Here is a 24,312-nt window from a genome sequence, read left to right on the forward strand (position 1 = left end):
TCATATGCCTATTGTAGTAGAATTTAGAAATGTTCCTAATTGCCAGTTCACAAATATAAATGTGCCACCCACGACTTAAATGGAAAAATGAAGAAGCTGTTCTATTTCAAACACAATCTAGATAGTTTTAATAACAAACAACGGTATGCTAATAGAATCTACAGAAGAACTATCAAACCAACTAATAGGTTATATTAGATGCTCGACATCAAATAAAATTTTAAACAGCACTTGTCCAAAGTATAAACAAAAATGGTTCGATAAGGAATGTTGGAAAGCGCGCCAAAAATCCTTTTCTCTTTTGAAAATTGCACGAAATTCGCGAAATTGTAGTTTGACAAACTGGGTACCATGAAGCAAATGCTCTTTACAAAGATATATGTCACAAAAAGAAAATCGAATATGAAAACCAGCAAGCACTTTCACTAGGTCAAGCCAAAAACTCTAAAGAATTCTGAAAGATAGCTAGAGAAATTAACGGAATTACTCATAAAATTGGCACAGGGTTATCTACAGAAAGTCTGGCTGCACACTTTAAAAGGACGTCTAGGCAATAACCCAAGCCAATATAACTGCTATGCGGAACCTTATGTTCTTGATGAAACGTTAGATGGTGAGATAACAATAGAAGAAATAAAAGCTGTACTGGAAAAAGCGAAAAATGGAAAAGCACTAGGTGAAGATGGGATTCCGTATGAGTTCTATATAAATTTCTCCTCACACATGCATTGAAAAAATAAGGGAACTCTTCAACAAAATCTTTTCAAATGCTGACATCCCCTCCTCTTTCAAGAAGACGGTAATTTATCCAATACACAAAAAGGGTCCCTTAGACATCGCTGAAAATTACCGAGGTATATCGTTTTTGAATGTGTTAACAAAAATATTCTGCGGAGTATACTAGTAGAGAGACTTGAAAAATGGGTCGAAAGAAAAAACATTCTGTCGGATCTCCAAGCCGGATTTAGAAAAAACTTTTCAACAATAGACCAGATCTTCACTCTTTCATCAATCGTAAAAGCTTTTCAAGCAAGGAACAAAAAAGTATATTCTTTCTTTGTGGACTTCAAAGCGGCTTTTGACCTTGTAAACAGAAGCGCGCTCTTCTATAAACTTTCACAATTGGGTCTATTTTCAAGTTTTTCGAAAGTAATTAAAGCAATGTATACTGGAACTAATGCAGCAGTCTGGGATGGGAAGATAATTTTCAGAATGGTTCGAAACATGTACCGGAGTAAAACAAGGTTGTCCACTCAGTGCCCTGTTGTTTTCGCTCTTCATAAATGACATAGAGGAAGCCTTACCTGGAGGAATAAGAATCTCTGATTCTGTTATAAATGTGCTACTGTACGCTGATGACCTTGTCCTGTTGTCGGAATCACCAGAAAACCTACAGTTGATGATAAATCGCTTAGCAGATTACTGTGATAGGTGGGGTTTATCTATTAATACAGACAAGTCAAAAATAATGATCTTCTCACGATTCTCACGAACCCTTAGCGGAAATAGATGGTACTTCAATGGAAATCTTTTAGAAATATCCAAAGAAATTAAATATTTAGGTGTAAAAGCTAAATTCAACTCTAAATTTCGACAAACACCTTATGGAAAAAGCCAGCACCTCTCAAAGCTTGTTGAATTTTTTTTTTGAGAAAACTCTTCAACTTACCGCAAAATACACCGATTTATGCAATGTATTTAGAAACCGGAATACCGAAACTTCTCACGAGCACACTCAAGGCACAGGCTGATTATATTATTAAGACTTGTACATACCAGGAGAATAGACTATCGAAAAAAATGCTTTTGTACGAACTGAGGAATAAAGATTGGTGGATGAAAAAATGGCAAGATATCGGCAATACTTGTGGAGAGATACTGTATATAGATCTCAACAATTTAAACAACTTAAAGGACCAACTTTACAGGATTATACAGAAGAATGAAGACATAGTTCGAGAATCCTTTATTAATAAAGCTCGCGCTCGCGAATCAGATAGTAGAGTACTATACTCTCAGCTCAACTATAACCTAAACCAACGAAACTACTTCCATGATGGACTTAGCTACAAGGACATTTCTTTCATTTTTAAAGCAAGATGTGAACTTATAAGTTTAAATGCTAGACCCTATAACGGCAGCTTCAATCAATTTTGTACGTTATGCAATTTAAAATCAAAGGAGGATTGTTATCACTTCATAAGTGTATGTCCAATATTTTACCAACAGAGGCTAGTGTTTTTTGGTAAAAATACATTAACCATGCAAGAAACACTCCAAATTTTGAACGAATGTGATTGGAAGACCTTAAGCAACTTTCTAAAAGCCATATTTAAGTATAGATTCTTACTAATGACGGAATATGTTTGATTTTTATACCAATTTAAGATTGAAAAATGTGAATTAACAAAACATGTAATTTATTTATAAAATTTGCAAACCAGTCTGACGGCTAACCCATAGCTTTTCAATTCATTAACTTGTAAATCTGTATATATAAGAATATAAATAAATTAATTTGTTACTTACTTACTTACTTTACCATGAATGAACTAATTAAAAATTTACGGAGTATACTTAAACAAGGCCATTATACAAATATATAAATCATCTGATTTGTATATCCTTTAAAAACGAATTTTGAAAAGATGTCTTAGATTCTAATTTATTTTGTATTTTTCCTGAATTTGTATGTTGTCTGGTTTGTATAGTTTGAAATAACAGGGGGAAATACTTCTTATAAAACCAATTTTAAGTTTGCTTTTGTTATGTTTAAAACAGATATACTGTTTTCATGACTCAAAATGTAAAATTTAAATACAAATTTTTGAACTTTGTACAAAATCAAACAAAACTTTATCACTTTTGAAAAAAATAGCGTTTTTTCAGAATGTAATTTGAAAAAAATTTCAAACATCATGTTCATGTACAAACAAAAAAACTATGTGAGCAAAATAATTTTTCAAAATGAATTGTGAAGCCCAAAATGGTGTTATACCAAAGATGTTACAAAACCTTGAAAGGTAACATTACTTTCTCTTTGAAGTGAACATAAAAGATGAAGCTGAAAAATGAGTTCTTCCCAAGATGTGCACTTTTAGTCGAGCGTTCGATTGGCTTCTTGAAATTTTAAAACGAAGTACAATATTTTGAACAATTTGGAATTGCTTTTTTAACTGGGGTTTAAGAAACAATTAAGTGACTACAAATCTAAACCTGCTTTTCAAATCAGCACTCAAGTTGATTAACTTGAAAGTTTGCCTCAAGTTTTGAATAGTAAAAGAAAACAACCCAAAAATGTTCCTTTTATGAGTGACTAAAAATATATTTAAAGTCGACGGATTTTGAGATTGAAAAAAGCTTTTTCTATCGTACCAAATGGGCACCTCTTGCCATGTTCATGACCACTTAAACTTCCTATTAGTATTGGTTTTTAAATGGCTTGAAATGAGAAAGTATGCTATGTGTCAAAATGTATTAATTTTGCTTGACTCCTAATTCATTCACAATAAAATTTAGATAATTAGTTCACAATATTTGAAACTTAATTAATACATATTATAATTCTTATCCAGGGTTTAGTTACTTTAAGAAGAAGAGATATGTTTTATTAAAATCTTTCAATGATCCAAGACGCTGAACTGCTTTTTTGACTTGAGCTTTTTGTCAAAAGTATTTATGTATATCTAAAGCTAGGTCCTCTCTTGTCTATATGGTAAGAAATCTCATTTCATGTAAGTGGGTTAGAACATTATTTATCTATTCGAATTTGTTGACGTGCATGGAAGTTAAAACCTGTGCTGATCGAAGCCCAGCAAATAATCCTAATTCTTCCCTCACTAATATTTTTGAAAAGCTTTTAACGCTTTCAAGTTACCGGAGAGTGTCATGAGTCCTCCTGTTCTTGAGAGCGTAAAGGATTATATGGGAAGAATCTTCTTTCGCACTCGTGCAGTTGCAAGAGTACTGAGAGACCTTGACATACACAAATCCGCTGGCCCGGATAGTATCTCCCCAATTGTTCTGAAGTGGTGTTCTTCGTCGCTGGCAAAACCACTTCGTAAACTTTTCCATCTTTCCTACTCTACAGGTCTCTTTCCGAGCGGATGGAAAATAGCATTTGTCCAGCCTGTCCCTAAAAAAGGCGAATCCTCCTCTCCCTCTAACTATCGTCCAATAGCACTCACGTCCCTTCTTTCCAAGGTCATGGCAACGCTGATTAATTATCAGCTCAAGAAATATCTCGAAAAACGGAAGCTTCTTAATGACCGACGGTATGGTTTTCGTAGCAATAGATCCACTGGTGATCTCATGGTTCTTCTCACCAAACAGTGAAACAAATCTTTACATCGTTTTGGAGAAAGTAAGATTGTTGTACTTGATATTTCAAAAGCATTTGATAGAGTTTGGCACCAAGCTCTCTTATCGAAAATGCGTGCTTTTGGTATTGATGAATCTCTTCTTCGTTGGATTAGAAATTACCTTTCTAACCGTTCAATGCAAGTTGTATTAGATGGTTTCATATCTGAAATTCATAAAATAAATGCTGGTGTCCCCCAGGGCTCCGTTTTGTCTACGACTCTCTTTCTTATATTCATAAACGATCTTTTGCCTGTCACTTATAATCCGTTAAACTGTTTCGCCGACGATAGTACTCTTAGCTTTTCATATTCGTTTCTATATTCCCATCCTTGTCCTTCGGATGTGGAATTTCAACGGCAGCGTATGATAAGCTCATTAAATTCTGATCTTGACAGCATTGTCTAATGGGGAGCCAGAAACCATGCAGAATTTAATGCTTCGAAAACTCAATGCTCTCTCCTGTCGTTAAAGCGTAACACACCCCGATGCCACTATCTATGAGTGACACTTGCATACAGGAAACTAATCAACTGCCAGTACTCGGTATGTGTATCACAGATCACCTTTTATGGAATGATCACATATTGGATATTGCAAAAAATGTTGCTAGGTGCTTAGGATTTCTCCAACGGTGCAAGAAATTTTTCACCTCTTCTGTTCTGGCTGTAATTTATAAAGCCTTCATTCGTCCAAAACTTGAATACAACTCGCATATTTGGGCAGGTGCCCCTTAAACAATTTTAAGTATTTTGGACAGGATCCAAAAAAAAACTTTGAAAATGATAGGCTATAAAACTATAACCGAAACAATTACGTCGCTTGAACACCGCCGCAATGTTTCATGCCTTTCGTTCTTCTACTGATATTTTTATAAACAGTGTTCTATCGAATTATCCAGTTACATTCCCCCCTAAAACAATTCAGCCGTTATACTCGTATTTCTAGGAATGCACATCAGTTTAACCTTGAGCTCAATTTCGGACGTACTTTCAAGTATAGAGATTCTTTTTTTAACCGCACATCGAGAATGTGGAATGCTTGACCCAGCTCTGTTTTTCCCTATCATTTTGATATTCAAAACTTTAAGACCAATGTGCATCGGTATCTCCTCTTTAATCCTTCCCTATTTTCCTAACGCTCGCACTGTGTTTAAACTTTAAACATATTAAGGGTATTAATAACCCCTTGAGTGCCCGTTTATAATAAAAAAAAAATTTTAAAACCTTGTTTTAATCAAAATAAAATACTTAATTTTGTTTTCGGATCCTTTAAATCGATATAAGTTTATTTTACATCTTTAATTTTTACATTGGAGAAAAAACGTTCTTAGAATAGAACTGGAGCTGAGGCAGCATACCTCAAGGGTGAGGCATATCCATAAGCAGACGCATAACCCAAAGGTGAAGCAGTCAAAGGAGCTGAATAACCCAAAGGAGCTGTGTAAGGTGAAGCAAGGTAATTGGCAGCAAATGGTGAAGCAACCAAAGGTGCAGCGGCAGCGTATGGCGAAGCAAAGTATCTAGCAGCTGTCAATGGAGCAGCAATTGGAGCAGCAGCTAATAAAGGAGCCGAGGCAATTCCATTGTAGTTCCTTGCAATAACTTGACTACTGGTTGCAGTCACAACTCCTGGAGCAGCAGCAATCAAAGGAGACGAATAAGCTAGTGGAGCAAGAACTCCTGGCTTGGCAGCAGCACAAGCGATAACAGCTAAGATGACAATGATCTGTAAGGATAGAAGTTAAAAAAGGAGTTAAGTTAATGTAATCATCCCATTTTTCTACGTTATCTATGAACTTACGTATTTGAACATATTGATTGGTTTATTTGATTTGATTTGCTGCGTTCTTCAGAAAACACTCTCTGGGCTATGCGTACCTTGTATAGATTTACTTTGGCTTTTATAGTCAAAATCAAAACTAGATACCTCCAATTCACACTAAAATAAAATTATGCACGGAATTTTGCATTTTTTCTGCACCGAAGTTCACAATATGAGCTGAAAAATTGTTAGTACTGCAAAATAAACATTACGATGTTTTGTATGCAGGCGACGAACAGTAGTATTTCACTTTTATGATGAGTCACATTAAATTATTGTCAATTAGGAAACCTCACTGAAAGCAATTTGCCAACGGTGGCATCAGAAAACTGTCTTCTTTAACCTCAAATTTCGAACGTGACTGGGTTAAAGTTTGTGGTTTTAGGTTAATTTACATATCTGTGGTAAACAAACAAAAATGTACAAAGTAATACAAATTACTGGGCTAGCACCATTTGAAAATGACTTTTATTAGCCAAATTGATTCGAATTCCATAAAGTTTATTAAACCATGAAAAACAATTAATTTTGCAAGAAATTTTAATTGCCTTGATTCGATTTAAATTTCATTACAAGGAAGCCTTAAAGATAAACTGTGCCACGTGTTTTTCTTAGAGATTGTATCAATGTTTGTCAACGTGAGTCTAAGTTCGCCTACGTGCGTCAAAGTTCATCTGTGCCTAGCACCATCGACGTGCGACTTCGTGCGTCAACAGTAGTCTAAGTTCGTCAACCTATGTTAGGGTTTGTCAGCATTTTCTTGAAAGTTTGTCAACATGTGTCAATATGTGTTTCATTACCCCAACATAAGCCTAAGTGCATCAAACTAGGTTAACGTGTGTCAAAGCCTGTTTAAGTTCGTCTAAGGTAATTAAATTTAATGTGTGCCTAGAAAAGTCGACCAGCATGAAAATAAGTCTTAGAACTCACTCTAAGTTAATCTTATTGCGTCAATTTGGCAATAAAAGTCAAATTGAGTCTTAGTTCTTTAAAGTACTTCAAAGTGTATTCAGAAGCGTCTTCATGCGTCAACGTTAATCTTAATGCGTATGGGCCTTCGTGTGACAATATATGTCTTAGGTTTTTCTAAGGACGTCAACTTACCTAAAATTATGTCATGGTGTGCCTACATTTCTCAAAGTCAACCTAAATGTATCAATACATTTGTACCTTGACGCCATTATATTGGCCGTCTTTCATTTGATTTTTAATTCACACCACACCGTGAGTAAAATCAAGTTAAAGAATTTTACGGCCAAATAAATTATGTTTTATTAAAATTTTAACAAAATTTATCTCAAACTTAACAAAGTAACAATAAGCTAACAGTAATTAAGTTATTTAAAGACTAACTATCAACTCAAGAAAAACCATTATCATGTATTAGGACAGTTTTGATGACCTGGTAATCTTCTGCTGACTTTATCGTCTTTCTTCAAAACTATCAACGGTGCACTTCGATTTATGGTATGATGCTTCGACTTCCAAGCTAAAAACCCCTTCCCAACAGCATGGAATGATTTGACATCCGAAGGTGGTAACTCTAAGGAAGTTTTCCTTTTTTTCGAATTCGAATTTCTAGCGGCCACTTGCTGCTTCTTAGCCACAACGCTTTGAGTGCTCAAAAATCGATGTTTCTTCAAAGACTTCGCCGATCCTCTTCGCGATTTACCCTGTGTCTCTGATTTATTCAGTAAATTTGTAATATTGTTCTTGAGCTGATTAACACCACCAATTTTCGGTGAGGTCAGAAGGCTGTAACAACTTTTTGGATCAAAGACCTGGCTTTCAATTTGTCCTCGGGGATCACAGCTTTTTCGAACACTGAGGCGTTTCTTTGGTGTCAGGGGGGATTGCACTGAAGCAGCGGGTCCTGACTTAAGGGCAAGTCTATAAGCTTCGATGTGATTTTGAGCTTGATGCTGCTTGCGCGGACTGGTATTTTTTGAACTGAACAAGATCTGATCTTTGAGAATAGATAGTTTATCTTTGTCCCTAGGGCTTATACCGAGGATTGCTTCGATTCTCTTCGAAGCTCGAGTCTGGAGGACCCTTTCAAGATTTTCAGTTGCATTGAATGTTGGCATTTCCTTCATATTCGTCACGGGAACACTTAAGGAATTGACTTGAGGATTTGATTGTAAGATACGGCGGTATTGTATGGTAGTAGCTGCTCGTTCTCTGCGGACCCGTTGTTGTTGATAAGCTGTTTTTGGAAGAAGTTGTTTTCCTTTTATCGACAGATTAAGTCCCATGTAAGCGGGTGACGGCGGAATTATTTGTCGATAGATAAGTTCAAAGTTCCCAGTGTCAGCCTTAGGCATATTTTTCCGGTCGACTACCACTGAAAACGGACAGAATTGTAGATTAGGTACTTAATTCAAAGAACTTATGATAGGTGTACCAATTTACCTCTTACTACGTCCTCCAGACACTGTGGACACATTCTCGCCGTAACACTCGTTGTCGCCCCAAAATCTGGACTTGCATTGACTTCAATAAGCCACGGATAGAAATTCTCACAAACCATAAAATCAGCTCCAAATAATTCAAACGTATTCTGTCGACGTTCAATGTTGTCCTGCGAGGCTAGGGCTGTCCCGATTATAGCCTTTCGCATTCCAGGATAAATTCGTTCTGCCCACATCTCATGTTTTCCAATTTGACGGAGGTAAGCTTGAAATGAGTAGCAATCCCACATATTTTCCGTCGGTAGACGCTTATCCCGCTTGCCATTTGTGTATTTCTTTTGAATTGCATGATTTGTTAGATGAACTGATTCATGATGATTACTGAGGCTGTATTCTTGGGAACTGAATCGAATGTAACTTTCTTTGTACATCCAAAGAACGAGAGGCTGAACATTGGTGATGAGAAACCATTGGCGTATGTCAAATTTTGTGTTGTGGATGATGAGAGGTCTTTCTGAAAGATTTTTAATGAAAAAAATTAAAATCTTCAAACTTAAAGGAGAGTCGTAAATCCATCCCAACATTTTGTATGAAAAATGTTGAAATGGGTTGCAATTTGGTGCCCCATATAATGGATCATAACGTCAAAATGCCTTATGTAGTCCGTTCCTTATATGGTCTTATGACCCTTTAACTAAAAAATTTGAAGACTTGTTTGTGTGAAAAATTAAGGAAGTTAAAGAATTGGAACTATACTCCTGCATTTCTGCTTTTGCACTCCTTAAGCAGGACGGTGGAGTTGCAAAAGTTGGAGAAGTTTACCCAAACTAGAGCAAAACATATGCCTTATGCCAAAATTGAATATGTTAATTTTAATGTAGACTTATAACCCATTTATTTTTTATAGGGAGAACTTATGGTGTGTGTTTCACTTAATATTTGATTTTATTTAATCCCAAGCTTAAACTTTAATGCTTAATTTGAACTTAAGACACTAAGTTTGACAAAATACCATATTTTCCAAAAGACTCACTTCCAAACAGAAAAACAAGTTAAAGCATACATTTCATAAAAACCTATTGGAACGCTTTTGAGAAAACTTTATGTATTAATTTAGGCCTTTACATTTTTTTAAACACCTAACGTGAGTCTGTTAGGATCTTTATTTCCAGGGGCGTGGATTTTGACAGAATAACAGTCGGACCCATTTTTTTTTTGACTCTTTGTCATCGTATTTTGATTAAAAGCTTCAGTTAGAAATTTGTTGCTAATTTAATACTTGTCATATTGGTACAATAGGTTCTAACTAAAAAGCTTTTAAATTGAAGGCTGAAGACCCCTGTAGTCTTCGGTGGTCAAGAAAGACAATAATTCGTTTATCATTGCCCATCTTTCCCGACAATTCAGGCCAACTCTTGAAAAAAAAAACTACTATGTACTTTTTTGTTTCCTGTTTGCAAGACTGCTATGAAATTTTCCAGTTTCAACAGTTATAAAGACCGAAATCAGATGCATAGGGTTGAAACATCCACTTCTAAAATTTCATACCTTATATTTTTCTAGATTAAATAAGCACACGATACTGCTCCTTTAAGAGGCTTTTAAGTTCCAAAACTTCACCTGTAAAACAATATCCCAATAAGTTTTTGATATTGCGAAAAAACCTTTTCAGCGAATTTCGCCAAAAAAAAACAACTAATAAAACTCATCATGTCGTCAACTCTAAAGGTTAGGTACACAAATACAAGCAAAACTTATGCTAAATTTTACGTCAACCCTTATCATATTTCTTTCATGATGAATTGTTATCGTAAATATATAATCTACCTTACGTAGGCAGGTGAAAGGTATATTTAAAATGCCTTTAAGCTAAAATATGTATCCTCTTTCCTCGAATGGGCTAAAAATAAATGATATGATATTTAATAGGGAACGAGTATAGGAAGAGAGGCATATTTATAAAACAAACAGTCTTGTGCAAAAACCTTGCAAAAAATAAAAATAAAAACCTAACTCATGAGTAATTATAATCCACCAAAAAAGAACATATCAAGGACACACACGCATATGGGTAAATTTAAAAGATAACAAATTACCTTCCTGCCAACTATAAATCATACTCACGGTGATGACGTGGATGAAAAATAAGGAAACAAGCGGTTACCTAAGCTAAATAAAGATTTAATAATAGAATTTTGTGGCTCCAACGTGCGCCTGCCGTAGGTAATCAGAACTCCCATCACCCCCCAACTTAGCCCACTCTACTGCCAAAAACTATAAAACCGTTAATTAAATATATCCTCCAGCCTTATTTCACATGCAAAGCGCATTAAATTCCCCACACTCCCATCCATTCAATTTCCATTTAACGGCTTCCGTATTCTAAGGACAAGTGCTACCCAATCTAACCCCCACTAACATACTTACCAATATATTTTTGTATAACGAATCTACTCTTCGAGGCCACCGATGGATTAATGATTGCCATGATTTTTTTCAAATTGTCCATCAACTGAATACCCCTGCCCCGGCACTTGTTAGCTGGCTTAATAATCCAAATATTCTGATAGCCATCCAAACAATATTGTGGCCAGTTCCTCTTGACGTTCTCCAAAATGGAGCAGCCCGTTTTGATGAGATTCTCGACCAGCCGCTGCGGATCGGCAAGGATACGTGCATTCCGGTTGGCCAGCGAATGCTGTTGGGTCAAGAAAGCATCCCAATCATGCTCCCACACGTGTGGGGGTTCTTCCAAATCGATGTCGTGGTGATTGCACGCATCCACATATTCATTGCATCGTTTGAATGCGAATTCAATTGCATTGAATGGAACTTTGCCCGCTGACGAGAACACAGCATCGTAGCCAGTTTCTGTGAAACTATCGACCATCCATTTGATGAAGGAAATGCAGGCTGTAATTTTGAAATTGTCTATAAACTCGGCCAGCTCCTCAGGGCTCCAGGCATTGAAGCAGCGCGGAAAGAAGAGCTCCGATATGCCCTCCTCGTAGAACCAATGGAAATCCTTCAAATTGCTGCACAAGCCCTCCTTGGAGGTGAAGGGAACTCGTTGAATTTTATTTATCATCATTAGGGGATTCTTGGCCAAGTCGATGTAGTCACATTTTTCTTTGCGGGCCGTCCAAAGGAAGTCAATGGGTACGTGCTCAAGGAATCTTGAGAGAATACTACGTTCGCACTTGAGGATATATTGACGACGGGATTCGGTGAATTTACGTTTGGGCAAGTTTTGGGCGATGTCCTCGTAGGTCACTTGACACGTTCCAGATGGTATGTGCTTCCTGTGCACATCCAACTTCTCGACCCATCCCCGAGACGTGAGGGCATTTCGGACCGAGTTGAAACACCCTCGAATGGTGAAGGTCTTATTGGAGTGGACAGCTTCTTGGGCCAACTTCCTTAGACTGTTCATTCGTTCCACTGATATCCAAGTCCTTCGATTGCAGTAAGTACTGTTGGGTGGTAGTGAGGGTGGTGGGAGGTCTTTTTGATGTTGGTCTTGGTCTGGTTCTTGTTTTTGGTCTATGTCTTGGTCATCATTATTTAACTGGGCATTGGGATTAATTTTGTTGGGATTACAATTTTCGGAATCCTCATTGCAATTGTTGTTGTTATTGTTTGCTTTATGAACCATTACGAGGCACTCTTGTTTTTCTTTTATATGAAATTTTTGTGTTTTTTTTTGGAACTTATCAACTTAACTTTTATTCTTCTTCTCGGAACAAATGTCACGTAAGAACTAATTCGATTTTCGTTTGCTTTTCTGTCCTGGATATCCGAATCCGACTATGGGCTAATAAAGCTCACGTTCAAACCTCATAGCACAGCTATAAATACCTCTATATACCCCGCTTCTGCTTCTGTGTACCCACAGCCTTAGCTATACCCGTTTCTATGGCATGTATGTTCAACTTATGCTATTACACGAAAGGTTTTGGTTGCAGCTGGAGCTTCCTTGCTTTTATGGTTTTACATAGTATACAAAAGTGAATGAAGATATAAAAATAAAAGCATATTGGTAACTTGAGGCAACCTACTTTTTTTCGAGTTGAACTATTAAAGCTCACGAACGTGAATTCTTTCAAATATAACTTTAGTGATGTCTGTTGAGCCCCGAAGGTTTACTAAAAGCAGCGATGTTATAGTGAGACATAATGTAGTTCGGACATTTATTTGCTCAACAGGTAGGAAAAGTGTAAATGTTTCGTTAAGTTTGTCTAAAAGAAATGTACAGTGCAATCTTATGTCAAAACTTGAAAGGTATAGAAAAAATCTAGTCAAAACAAAAAATAAGAAGTCTTTTTAATATAGAGTTCAACGTTTTAGTATGGTGTTGTTTTTGTATGATTATTAACTATTTCAAACTCAGAGCAGAATAAGCCATATCGGAATTTTTTTCTTCAAATTAATGGTTTACTGTCACTTTTATTTAAGTGATGACATTTTCTTTGAAAACCAATTTGAGTGAAAAGCTCTCACTAAGTCAAATTTGTATAACAACGCTGTCTCAAAATTTCAATGCAGTTTCCATAGAATCGGAAAAAGGTGTTTTTTTTGTTCACTGTTGTTTCTGACTTCAATGGTAAAAAGTATGTTTGTTTATGTTATTGAATATGCCTTCGCTAATTATTATTGTGAAATGTAGGTCAGTTCTTTTTAAACGTAAACAATAAATCACGTCAACAGAGATGGATATATGTATTAAGAGATCGAGTGAGGGAGAGAAAAGATAGGGAGAGAGATACCTTCAAAAGTTTTTAATTTGTTTGTTTTAATTGGTGTAAGTTTTATTATTGTTTTTATAAGCAAGGACTTTTAAGGATACATGAATGCAGTTAATGTATGTCACATGAATATGTCTGCATCTTTCATGATTATGATGGATTAAAAATTTATTTTTTTTACTTTGTATGTTTATACACATATCTGAATTCTTTATTGCTTTTATAATGAATTAATATGAAGGACGTGGGATGAAATAAAAATATTGATTTTAAGCTTAAAATAATTTTGGGCATAATTAATATCAATAAAAACATTCGTAAGAAAATATTTTAAAACAAGAAGTGGATTATAGATTCACCTGTTTTTTTAATTTCAAAAATATTAATTCACTATGTGAATTAATACATACGTACATATGTATTTAAAAGAGTTATGGCTATATCATTGGTTTTCATTATTGAACATATTGTTTCGAGATTTAAAAGCTGTGAGAAAGGATGCATTTTTTAATAGTTGGCATTAAACAACTAATAAGTTTGATAATTTTTGGTAACTAAAAAAATGCTTTATTTGACGCAGAACTTTTCTTTTAATTTTTCAATGATTGATTTTAAAATTCGGTACATACGCGTTCAGCTAAAGGCGTTCCATTTTCTTTGCATTCAAACCTATCAGTTTTCCAAAGATCAACTCTAACCTCCAATGAATGATTTAAATAATCAATGCCCGACATTTTCAATGGTAGCTTTACCTGGACCTATTACAAAAATTTCGGTTTCAATGATGAAAATCCATATGATAGCCATAGGCAATTGCAATGAGCAGCGTTTCAAATTTGCACTTCCAATTAACACTTATTTATTGAAAAGTATAATTGCTTATAGTCATTGATCTCAAAATGAAATGCACGACTTGTTCGAACAAACTTGCTCCTGTATCCGGTGAGCCCGTTTCATGTATTTTAAAATTTACCTCCTAGAAAAGTTTGTTTTTAAAAATTTGAATGCCATTTGATTTGGTATAGGCTTTGGGGGACAGAAAGACGAACGGAATCGGGGGACTCACATTTTTCGACTTCTCTGCCATCGTCATTTCGAAATTTTTTACCGATGCAAAACTTGCCATATATACTTTCTACACGTCCCAAGTAAAAATATTATTTAAGTACGTCAATACCTAAAAGAAAAGCTTGCAAATTCTCTAGAAATCAAGTTTAATTGGATTTAGAAAACTAATAAATTTTTTTTGTTTTTGGGTTTAACATTTCGATTGATTTTAAAAACTTCTTCGAATCATTCAAAAAGTTTCGAAATTTCGATTTTATTTCATGATAAAGAAAAATAAAGAAAAAAATAATAAAATGGTATTATTCAAAAAACTTTAATACAATTGATTCTAAAAATAGTAGACATTTAATTTCTCGCCAATTCTTAAAAGTAATCTAAAAACCTGAGTAACCAAATAATTACGGGAAATGAGTCTTATTTTAAGAAAAGTCTATTTATTTGATTTTATTGTATTAATATCAGACACTCCATTTTCATTACTTAAAGAAAAATACCTCACTTTCAAGCCTTCCTATTTGTTAAAATATGTTTGGGGGGATGTATGTCAAAATTTTGTGTAAACAAAATTCTTTAAACATGGTCAAAATTCAGAAGGACACAATTCTGCATGTTTCAAAACTGTGTTTGGTCAAAAACTTGCGTTTCAAATTGTAGTAAATAGTCTGGAAGTAAAAACTAAGAAACTGAAATGCGACCCACACTGATAACTGTCCATCATGCGTATTGATTAACTTAAACAAAATATTTATAACAATATTTTGTTAGAGGTAAATAATCTGAAGTCCATATCTTTCTTTGTTGTTCTAATACTTGAGTCAAAAACCTTTTATCAGTGTTTCGTTCTTTTTGTTGGTTTTGGTGTGAAAAATGCTGAAAAAAATCGAATTGACAGTTTTTTTTTTACAAAAAATTAAAAACCCAATAAAAATTTAACAAAAGTTGGTAAAAATTGATTTTCGACTCAAATATCTTTTCAAAAATTTTAAATATTGGCTTCAAACTTATTTTATTTCACAGAAAATATTGTTTTCGGTGTTCAGGAATTTTTATATAAAAATCCAAGAGTCCGTTTTTTCATTAAAAATAAAATCTAGGAAAAATAGTACGGAAATTTGGTAAAAACTGATTCGAGTACATATAGACAAACTTTTAAGCAAGACAAATCGACAGACGGGATGGGAAGTTATCAGTTTGAGTCGCATCCCAGCCTCTTTTTAATTTTGAATTTGAGGTTATTGTTTTTTTTTAAGAATGTTACTTTTTTGATTAATTTTAAAAAATCGTGCCATGTTTTAAAAATAAAACAAATAGTTTTCATTACAAAATTGGTATAATAAAAAAACGGGATTATAAGAAAAACATTTTAAAATTAAAATTATCTGTTTGTTTTAGAAAAAAATTAATTTTCGATTTTTTGTTGACAAAATTCTATTATGATATTATTTTAAGTTTAACGCCAAGCTAAAAACCTTATATACATACATTGTGTGGCGCAACAGTCCGTTGTGAGCCAGGGCCTAGTGACTTACAACTCTCAACCATTCCTGTGTGCGAGTACTGTTGTCAGGAATGGAAGGGACCTACAATTTAAGGCCGAATCCAAACGGCTAATTTGAGAAAGCACTTTTTCATGACAAAATTTACTCTTGAAGGATTTGTCAATTCCTCGCAAGAGGCAGTACCCGCGCAAATTATTTTTTTTTTTAACTTAATGTGGCACAGGCAGGGATTGAACCCAAGACCCCTTGCATGACAGTCCAACGCACTAACCATCATGCCACGGGTACTACAACCTTACATATTTGAAGTAAATCGACTCAATGCTTTGGGCTGTAGAGGTCAGGACAGACTCAACTTTTTCGACTTCTCTACCACCGTAAGTTTTGATTAAAGTCTGTATTTCGATTTTTTTCACGAATACAAAACTTTCCATATAGTTCCCTAGTCACGTGTACAAATACCTAAAATAAAATATTGGCGTTTTTTCTACAGATAGTTAAGAAACAGAAATATCAAAATAGACTTTTTAAAGGACATAGTATTTTGTGACATACAATTAGGAAAAACAGCATAAAGAAATATAGTTTTTAGTTTATTTTGGTATACAATTTAAGACATACAGCACTATTACTATCAATGATATTGGAAATTTCAAACAACAAAATATTGGGCACACATTTTATCCAGTGCTGCTGTTTGTTACTTTTTTCTCAATTGTTTCCCAATACATAATTTTCAATCAATTTTTAAACTTACAAAAATAACTTGTTTTAGGAATGCAGATGCAGTGCCAATGTTGCTTATTTTTTTTTAAGTGATTTTACAAAATTTTTTTGAAAACCCTAGCAACGATTTTTCTATTTTTCAAATTCATGTTCTTAACTCAAGAAAAATGATAAATAACTCTGAATACACATACAAAAGTAAGTCGAGTTGCATTTTTTGGTTCACTTTCTGAAGCATAGGAGGCTTTTGTCTTGTCAATGTTTACGCATATAAAGAATTGTTTTTCGATTGGATTCAGTGGTCTCTTTTTTCAGGGTGGTTTTAAAATAATTTGAAAAAACCCGTTGATTTAATTGAAACAAATATTTTTTAATAGCTGTAAGTTAAATTATCCTATTTATGGAGAGAAAATAAATAGTTTTGAGTTAATTCTTTTATTTCTTTGGATATTACTAAATAGCTGTTGACGAAATGAAATGCATTTGATATAAAAAAAAAAGCTGGTATGCGACCCACACTGATAACTTCCCATCCCGTCTATCAATTTGTCTTGCTTATGGTTTTAATTTTTTGTTAAAAAAAATTGTCAGTACGTTCTTCATAATTTAAAAATTATATAATAGTTGCTTTCGAAAACTATTCTTGTTAACGAGATTTTTAGTCGAAAAACAATTTGTATCAATTTTAGTAGCATTTCTTACAGGTTTTTATTCTTATATAGAAATAATTCAAATTGAATGAATGGAAAATTGTTTGTAGTCAATATCTTCTATTATTCACGATATATCGCGAACCCAAAGTCAATTTGTACCAATTTTTTAATTTTTTTATGAAAAACCGGATATTTATAAAAAACTTATTGGATGTCGAAAACAATATTTTCTGTGAGATGAACTCAGTTTGAAGACAATATTTTTAACTTCCCATAGGAAATTATTGTAATGGGTCCGGTTTGTCAAATTGAAAATTTTGAATTTTCTCGACGTTTCACGGTCATAAGAGTCGAAATAAAAGATTTTTAGAAAGATGTCTGTGCGTGCGTGTGTACGTACGTTTGTACGTCCGTACGTCCGTAGACTTGACCATAGTTTCAATGAAGCACTGCATCAAATTTTAGAAAGGTTAACTTTTTGAAAGTAAGAAAATTTGATAGAAAAATAATTAAATTTTTGAAATTTTGACGAAATTCCATCAGTTTAATAAAAAAGAATTATATAATTTTTTAAAACCACATAAATGAAGAACATATTGTAATTACTGTACACATTTTTCCTGCAAAAATTGTTCGTTAAAAACCAATTTTTGATATAGAGAAATCTTCTATATTACCATTTCTACCTAAAGAGAATTTTGCATAGTTCTTAGCTTTTTCATGGATTACCTTTTAAAAGATAAAAGGTGTTTGTTAATTGGTACAAACATATACTTTTGTCATTTGATCTATAATAAATCAAAACATGCTCAAGATCAGCATTTAAGAGTCCCCAATGAAGATAACAGCATTTAAAAACCTTCTTTTGAATTTGTTGCAGTAATTTTAACATGAATCATATTTAAAAGAAAAACACACAATTTAAAACGAAATCTTCGTGATTATTCTGTTTATTTGATTTATTTTGTATGATATCTCCTTTCAATATATAAAGACGTCAGACACTGAGTAAACACTTGAGTGTTGAAAACACTTGACGAGTAGATATTGTTCAAAAATACCGCGTTTCCTTTTTTTTAGTTTTATTTTGAATAAGTAAATGCAAATTATTATCGTCTGCAAAGTAATAATCCCATTAGCAAGCAATGATGCGCCATATATCTACGCTTGACGCTAATGGTGATGGTGATGGTGCTTCGCCAAATTCAATTACGAAGGATAATCTCGCTTTCAAATATCGCTCCCATCAGTATACGAAAATTTCCTTTCCAAACCTGATATACAAATAAATATAAACCTATAGCTATATATAAATAGAGAGATATCCTAATCTACAGACCCAGACTGGTCATTATATCAAATCCCTGGTTTCTCCTTCAAATCATATTATAAAGCTCTTGATCCCATTCCAACACTGATGCATATATATAAAGTCCATTCTCGTATATATCATTATTTATATCGAAGCTTAATCTGCGATTATTCAATTTATAGATTAATCAAATTTTCTACACTAATTTTATGATTGTTAATTTACGGTCTAGCACGCAACGACAATCTATTTTATACCTACCTATTTATAGAATATAAATACATATATAAGTAGGTAAGTATAGGAACTTCCCCAATTCCCCACTGGGCCACAACATGGCTAATAAGTGTCGTTCAAATGGAAATGCAAATCATAAGCATTAGGAATTCATGTCGCGCCGCGCCTCGACGAACGCCCAGAACGCCTATCCTATATACCCTCCACCCAAAGGTAAAGAATATGTAGTACAAAGCCCCACCACACTCATAGTACCTTTATCTATACCTATCTAGGTAAGTAGGTATAGAAGATATGGATAATTGTATCGATTTCAGTTGCTTTCCTTCCATAGTTCACCGGATGTGCAACACGTGGAAGCGAAACAAATTCGTGTGATTTTCGAACAACGAACTCTGTCTGAGGCACATCCTGTCCTGCTGTCTGTTCCTGCTTATGCCATATATACGGTTATACGAGTAAGTGTATGTTTGTATTTATGCATTTCCTGTCGTTTCAGATAACGAAGACGCACCCTTAGCGTTTCATCCTTATATATATACAGTCAGCTTAAAGTAGATACATAGATAGATATCAGGATTCGCATGTACAGTGCACACACAGCCACTATAGCCCAACTCAATTCCTCGAGACCAAGGGTAGCTATCTATCAGTTGAGTATATAGTACACAAAAGCGCACATGTCAGTTTTGTAGTACTACGAAAACGAGAAGCCATGTTGGTGGTGGTCAGCATCAGCATTGAGTATATTTCTGCAGTGACGCGCGAGTCCATTGATCATTTTTGGTCGCCTGATACCACGCCAGGTCCTTACGCCCGCACCCAATTTGTGAACCCTAGCATGTCCGATAATTCAATTCATCTACAGTGCCATCGGCCGAGCCGCACATCACAGCACAGTACAGCAGCCGGCTTCCTCTTCGCAGTGCGCAGAGGGTGGTAAATGTGTGTAAAATGTTGCCCCATGACAATAATTGTCAACCTACCCCACAACCCCCGCATACTTATAACCAACATGTGTACGAAGCAAGTGGTGGTGTTATCGATCGAAAAGGACCATCAAAAGAGGATTTGAGGAAGGACATTAAGTCGCACCATTGACGAAGAAGAATAGTGATGGAATTTTTGGATTTGGTTTTGGACATCACTACACCGACGTCGACGCCATCGCGTTGCTTCACCTCGCTTTGCCCATCGTAGTCGTTGTCGTTGTCCTCGTCAAACAAAACCACGTGAAACGCAGTACTACACAAGTGAATCATTCCAGTGAATGGAACACAATTCTCGTATGTCCTGCGTATTCCTTGATAAATAATGGTGTGTGTGTGACAAAATGAATTTTGCGATTTCCATGGCAGAGAAATACATAAACTGCGCATGACACACTTTCGAGGCAGCGAGAAAGCATAATAATGGTGTCAGATAAGTCGGAAACGGAGGCTTAAAAAGTAAGGGTATGGCAAGAATGTATGATAATGCCTTGCTCTGAAGTTCCAACGACTACGACTACGACAACGATGTCATTTCTGCGAACAATGTTTTTCATTGACCAGAGTTTTATTCCACATCCCATCACTCCCCAATCCCCATACACCTAAGATGTCCTTCGGTGGTACCTACCCGTATTTATTTTTTGATTTTTTGAAGATGCTCCTTCATGGATTATTATAGTCGGTGTATGTTTTTGGGGTCGAAGTTATTTATAAGGCAAACATTTCGGAAGGAGTATAATGATGATGGTGGTGGTGGTGGAGAGAGCGATATGACAGAGAGCAATTTCAGTTGCAGAAGTGACGGCCGCAGAGAATAATCCTCTTTGTACAAAAGAATTATATTTATATTCCTCATGCAATGTCAACAATTTTTCGAATAAGGACTTGGAGTTATTTAACTCGATATGAGTGGAAATGACACTCCCGCACTCAGTTAAATTCAAAATAAAGTAGCGTTTAAAGTAAAGAAAATTTAACATCTCGACGGTATTTTTGTTGAATTTCTTTAACAGCTGCGGAACTAGTCGATATCAATTTCCTATAATCGAATTATTTATTTGAGTGCACCATTTATTTTTTGATTACCAATGGCAATTCTTGCCTTGCTTTCTTTTGCTACAATCCCCCATCAAATATTTTCCTTGAAGGATTTCGGCAAAAATAGAGAACTAAATTAATTCCTTTTTAAAACAATGGAAGGTTTGTAAATGGGTCTTTACTTTGTTTTACTTAATTGGGTCATAAGTCCACAGACAAGTTGAAATGATTTTATCCACTTTCATGGAGCCAAAACCCAGGCATTATGACCATAGTTTTGCCTCATATACAAGAAGGTCCTATGTTCGCAATAGTTTTTTTGAAAGGGGTCCTAGTGAAGAAGAAAAGTCTATACGACCAATATTCATTATGTAAGACGTTTCAAAGATTCAAATAATTTAACTCCCTAATTTTAGAACGTTCAGCAATATAATCATTTTTGGTGATTGGGCCATTGTTCCACATCAATAACATTTGATCACTTTCCCGAGGCCATAATTCCACCAATAAGTTGTGAATTTTTAACCCATTGGAGAGGACTGATTAACTTAAGAAAATTCGATCATATTCTTTCATACTTCAAATAGTCCTAATTCCACATTAGACTTTTGGATGTAAAGACACCAATGTGATGTCCAAGATGTGCGCAATTAAAGTTGAAACAAATAATACCCATTATTTTTTCAATGTTGAAGAAACAGAAAAGTATATGGGTCATAAGTCCACTGGAATAGACACCATTAGTTCATAAGAATATCATGTGGAATTTTAACCCATCCGAACGAAAATAGAGTTCACAAGAAAAAATTAATTATCCACTGTGGACTTCTGACCCTATGCCATTTAAAACAAATTTACAAAAACTTTAGAATGGTAACAGAATATTTTATACTTTATTGCGACTAAAATGGTTCACGGTTAACAATTATAATACACTTCAGCTACATATATATCACAGTCTTTTGGTGTCTTAGGCGTTTTAAAACACAATTGGTGAAGCTGCAGCGGCATAACGCAGACCAGCTGAGTAAGCTAAAGGAGCTGGAGCGAATGGTGAAGCTGCATATTGAGCATAAGCGTATGGTGATGCAGCACCAGCGATCAGTGGAGAAGCAGCATATGAAGCAGTAGCGTAGGGTGAAGCTACGTATCTAGCGGCCAATGGAGAAGCAGCCAAAGGGGCAGCAAATGGTGCAGCAGCCAGAGGAGCAGCGGCATATGGCGAGGCGAAGTACCGTGCAGCGAGTGGTGCTGCAATGGGTGCTGGAGCAGCAATCAATGGAGCAGAAGCGATTCCATTAAATTGTCTTGCCACAACTTGGCTACTAGTGGCAGTCACAACTCCGGGTCCGGCAATCACAGGCGAAGAGTAGGCTAGTGGAGCTACCACACCTGGCTTGGCAGCAGCGCAGGCAATCAAAGCAAAGACGGCAATAGTCTGTTAAAACAATAACAAAAGAAAAACATACATTAATCTTTGTATTCTTCTTCTTCCAGACAAAAATCATCCCAAAATTCACAACTTACGTATTTGAACATCTTGAATTGTGTGTTTTTTTGGGTTGAGATTGTTGATTGAACTACGAGATTACTCCAACTGATGACGGTTAAACATTTGCTAGACCCTTTTATATTCAAAACTTAATGGTCTGAATATTTGGTATATTTTGCGTGTTGAAGAGAAGACACATGCAACTTCTTCAGTTGGTATGTGCCATTGGCACGTGTGCTTGCCTCATAATGATCAATACACTATATGAGGCACACTCCGATTTACACGCCTCTGGCTGTTGATGGCTGGCTGTCAAAAAAATTAGTATTCAAAGCAGGATGCCTTTTAACGATAAGAGTGGGCTACTGGTGTGTTTTTCATATCTACATACAGTCTACAGCTATAAGCTACGCACTCTCTTGGCTATAAGCTTTAACAGGCCATATTAGATGACCTTAGAGGCAATTGATTAATAGCGTTGCATGCGATATGGTTGATATAAAAGACAATGACACACACGGCTGAAAGGAGGACTTGGACTCGGGCTTGATTTAAAAATGGAAAAGTCCAAAAGCGATGACCTTAAAGATTATTTTTGTAAATATAAAAATACCTCAAGATGCATAAAAGTGAATAGGTAGGTTGGTATGCAATATTGTGTAGGTTGTTGATGGTTTTAAAAACATTCGGAGGCGGTATTTGTTGTGATTGGAAGTGAATATGATAATTTCAAACAAACTGTTGTTGTTGGTTTAGTGAATGATTTCAAAATACTTTTGAAGCTTGCTGTTTCTCCCATGCTATTAGCTATTCTGAGAAAAACTTGATTATAAGAAATTAGAATGCTAAAAATGTTTTTAAAACGGTTTCCCAAACAAATCTATGTATCGAACCATAAAAACAAAATACTGCTTAGATCCAAATATAAAACCAATCATACAGTGGTTCCAAGTTTATAGCGGTAGCATTTGACACATTTGAAGAACGGTTTAAAATAGTAAAACTTTTCTTCGAATTTGTTGATTTAAACGTAGCTATACTTTGTGCACTACACGATGATTATGGTTGTTATAACCAAACGACTTTGCAAGTAATTGGTACAAAATGTAACAGAATGGAAACGTTACTGATGTTGTATAACCTTAACATCGTTATAATGTATTCTCAGTCCAATAATGTACTCTTAGTTCCGCTATCGTAATGGTTAAAAATTACCTCCAATTAGTGGCATTCTCAAAATTTTTCCGGAACTGTTATTTGAAGATATTGCCTTTCACTCTAAACGGCAAAGTTCAAACTTTAAAATAAAAAAGGCTGGGAAGCGATAACTGATAACTTCCCATCCCGTCTGTAGATTTGTCCGCTTAAGAGTTTGTTAATTTTTGTGTTGTGTTAAAAAAGTTGTAAGTTTAATAGTTTTATTTCAAAATTTAGTTTTGTTGACGAGATTTTTAGTCGAAAAAAATTTTTTACCAATTTTAGTAAAATTCCTTAAAAGTTTTTATTTATTTCTAAGCAAATACAAATTGGATGAATAAAATTAATTTGAGAGATATCACGAACCGAACATCAATTTTTACCAAATTTGCGTACTATTTTTTATATATTCTATTTTTGTATGAGAAAAAAAACGGACTGTTGGATTTTTATAAAAATTTTACTGAATTTCGAAAACAATATTAAAGTAAATTTTAACCAAGTTTTAGTATTGTTTTTTTTTATGTTTTTATTTTGTGTCAGTTAGATTTTTCTCAAAATCTTTTGGAATGTTGAAAACAGTATTTTTTATGAGATAAAATTAGTTTAAAGCCAATATCTCAAAGTTTTGAAAAGATATTTAAGTCGAAAATCAATTTTATCCGACTTTTGTTAATTTCTGTTTGGGTTCTTATTTTTTGTAAAAAAAAACAGTTAATTCGAATTTTCTAAAAATTTGTCCGAATGTTGAAAATAATA

General features: G+C 34.7%; 3 protein-coding genes across 3 annotated transcripts; all 3 read right to left on the minus strand.

Moving 5' to 3' along the window:
* Positions 1-5,613: 5,613 nt before the first annotated feature.
* LOC129948384 (cuticle protein 12.5-like) lies at positions 5,614-6,305 on the minus strand. Its single transcript, XM_056059362.1, has 2 exons — positions 6,163-6,305; positions 5,614-6,087 (listed from the first exon to the last, which is right to left on the minus strand). The coding sequence occupies exons 1-2, from the start codon at positions 6,172-6,174 to the stop codon at positions 5,689-5,691; spliced, it is 411 nt and encodes a 136-aa protein (XP_055915337.1). The 5' UTR covers positions 6,175-6,305; the 3' UTR covers positions 5,614-5,688.
* A 1,152-nt stretch (positions 6,306-7,457) lies between these two features.
* On the minus strand, positions 7,458-12,406 carry LOC129948383 (tubulin glycylase 3A). Its single transcript, XM_056059361.1, has 3 exons — positions 11,022-12,406; positions 8,596-9,108; positions 7,458-8,527 (listed from the first exon to the last, which is right to left on the minus strand). The coding sequence occupies exons 1-3, from the start codon at positions 12,247-12,249 to the stop codon at positions 7,560-7,562; spliced, it is 2,709 nt and encodes a 902-aa protein (XP_055915336.1). The 5' UTR covers positions 12,250-12,406; the 3' UTR covers positions 7,458-7,559.
* A 9,322-nt stretch (positions 12,407-21,728) lies between these two features.
* LOC129946678 (cuticle protein 19.8-like) lies at positions 21,729-22,546 on the minus strand. Its single transcript, XM_056056937.1, has 2 exons — positions 22,392-22,546; positions 21,729-22,302 (listed from the first exon to the last, which is right to left on the minus strand). Exons 1-2 carry the CDS (start codon positions 22,401-22,403, stop codon positions 21,844-21,846), a joined length of 471 nt encoding a protein of 156 aa, XP_055912912.1. The 5' UTR covers positions 22,404-22,546; the 3' UTR covers positions 21,729-21,843.
* Positions 22,547-24,312: the final 1,766 nt, after the last annotated feature.

This window comes from Eupeodes corollae, chromosome 2 (genome assembly GCF_945859685.1).
Source record: "Eupeodes corollae chromosome 2, idEupCoro1.1, whole genome shotgun sequence".
NCBI lineage: Eukaryota > Metazoa > Arthropoda > Insecta > Diptera > Syrphidae > Eupeodes > Eupeodes corollae.

Coding starts and splice junctions, on each gene's coding strand:
- LOC129948383 (XM_056059361.1), bottom strand. CDS start 12,249: ATGGTTCATAAAGCAAACAATAACAACAACAATTGCAATGAGGATTCC. Junction 9,109..11,021: donor CGTTATACAAAAATATATTG/GTAAGTATGTTA, acceptor AAAATCTTTCAG/AAAGACCTCTCATCATCCAC. Junction 8,528..8,595: donor TCTGGAGGACGTAGTAAGAG/GTAAATTGGTAC, acceptor GTCCGTTTTCAG/TGGTAGTCGACCGGAAAAAT.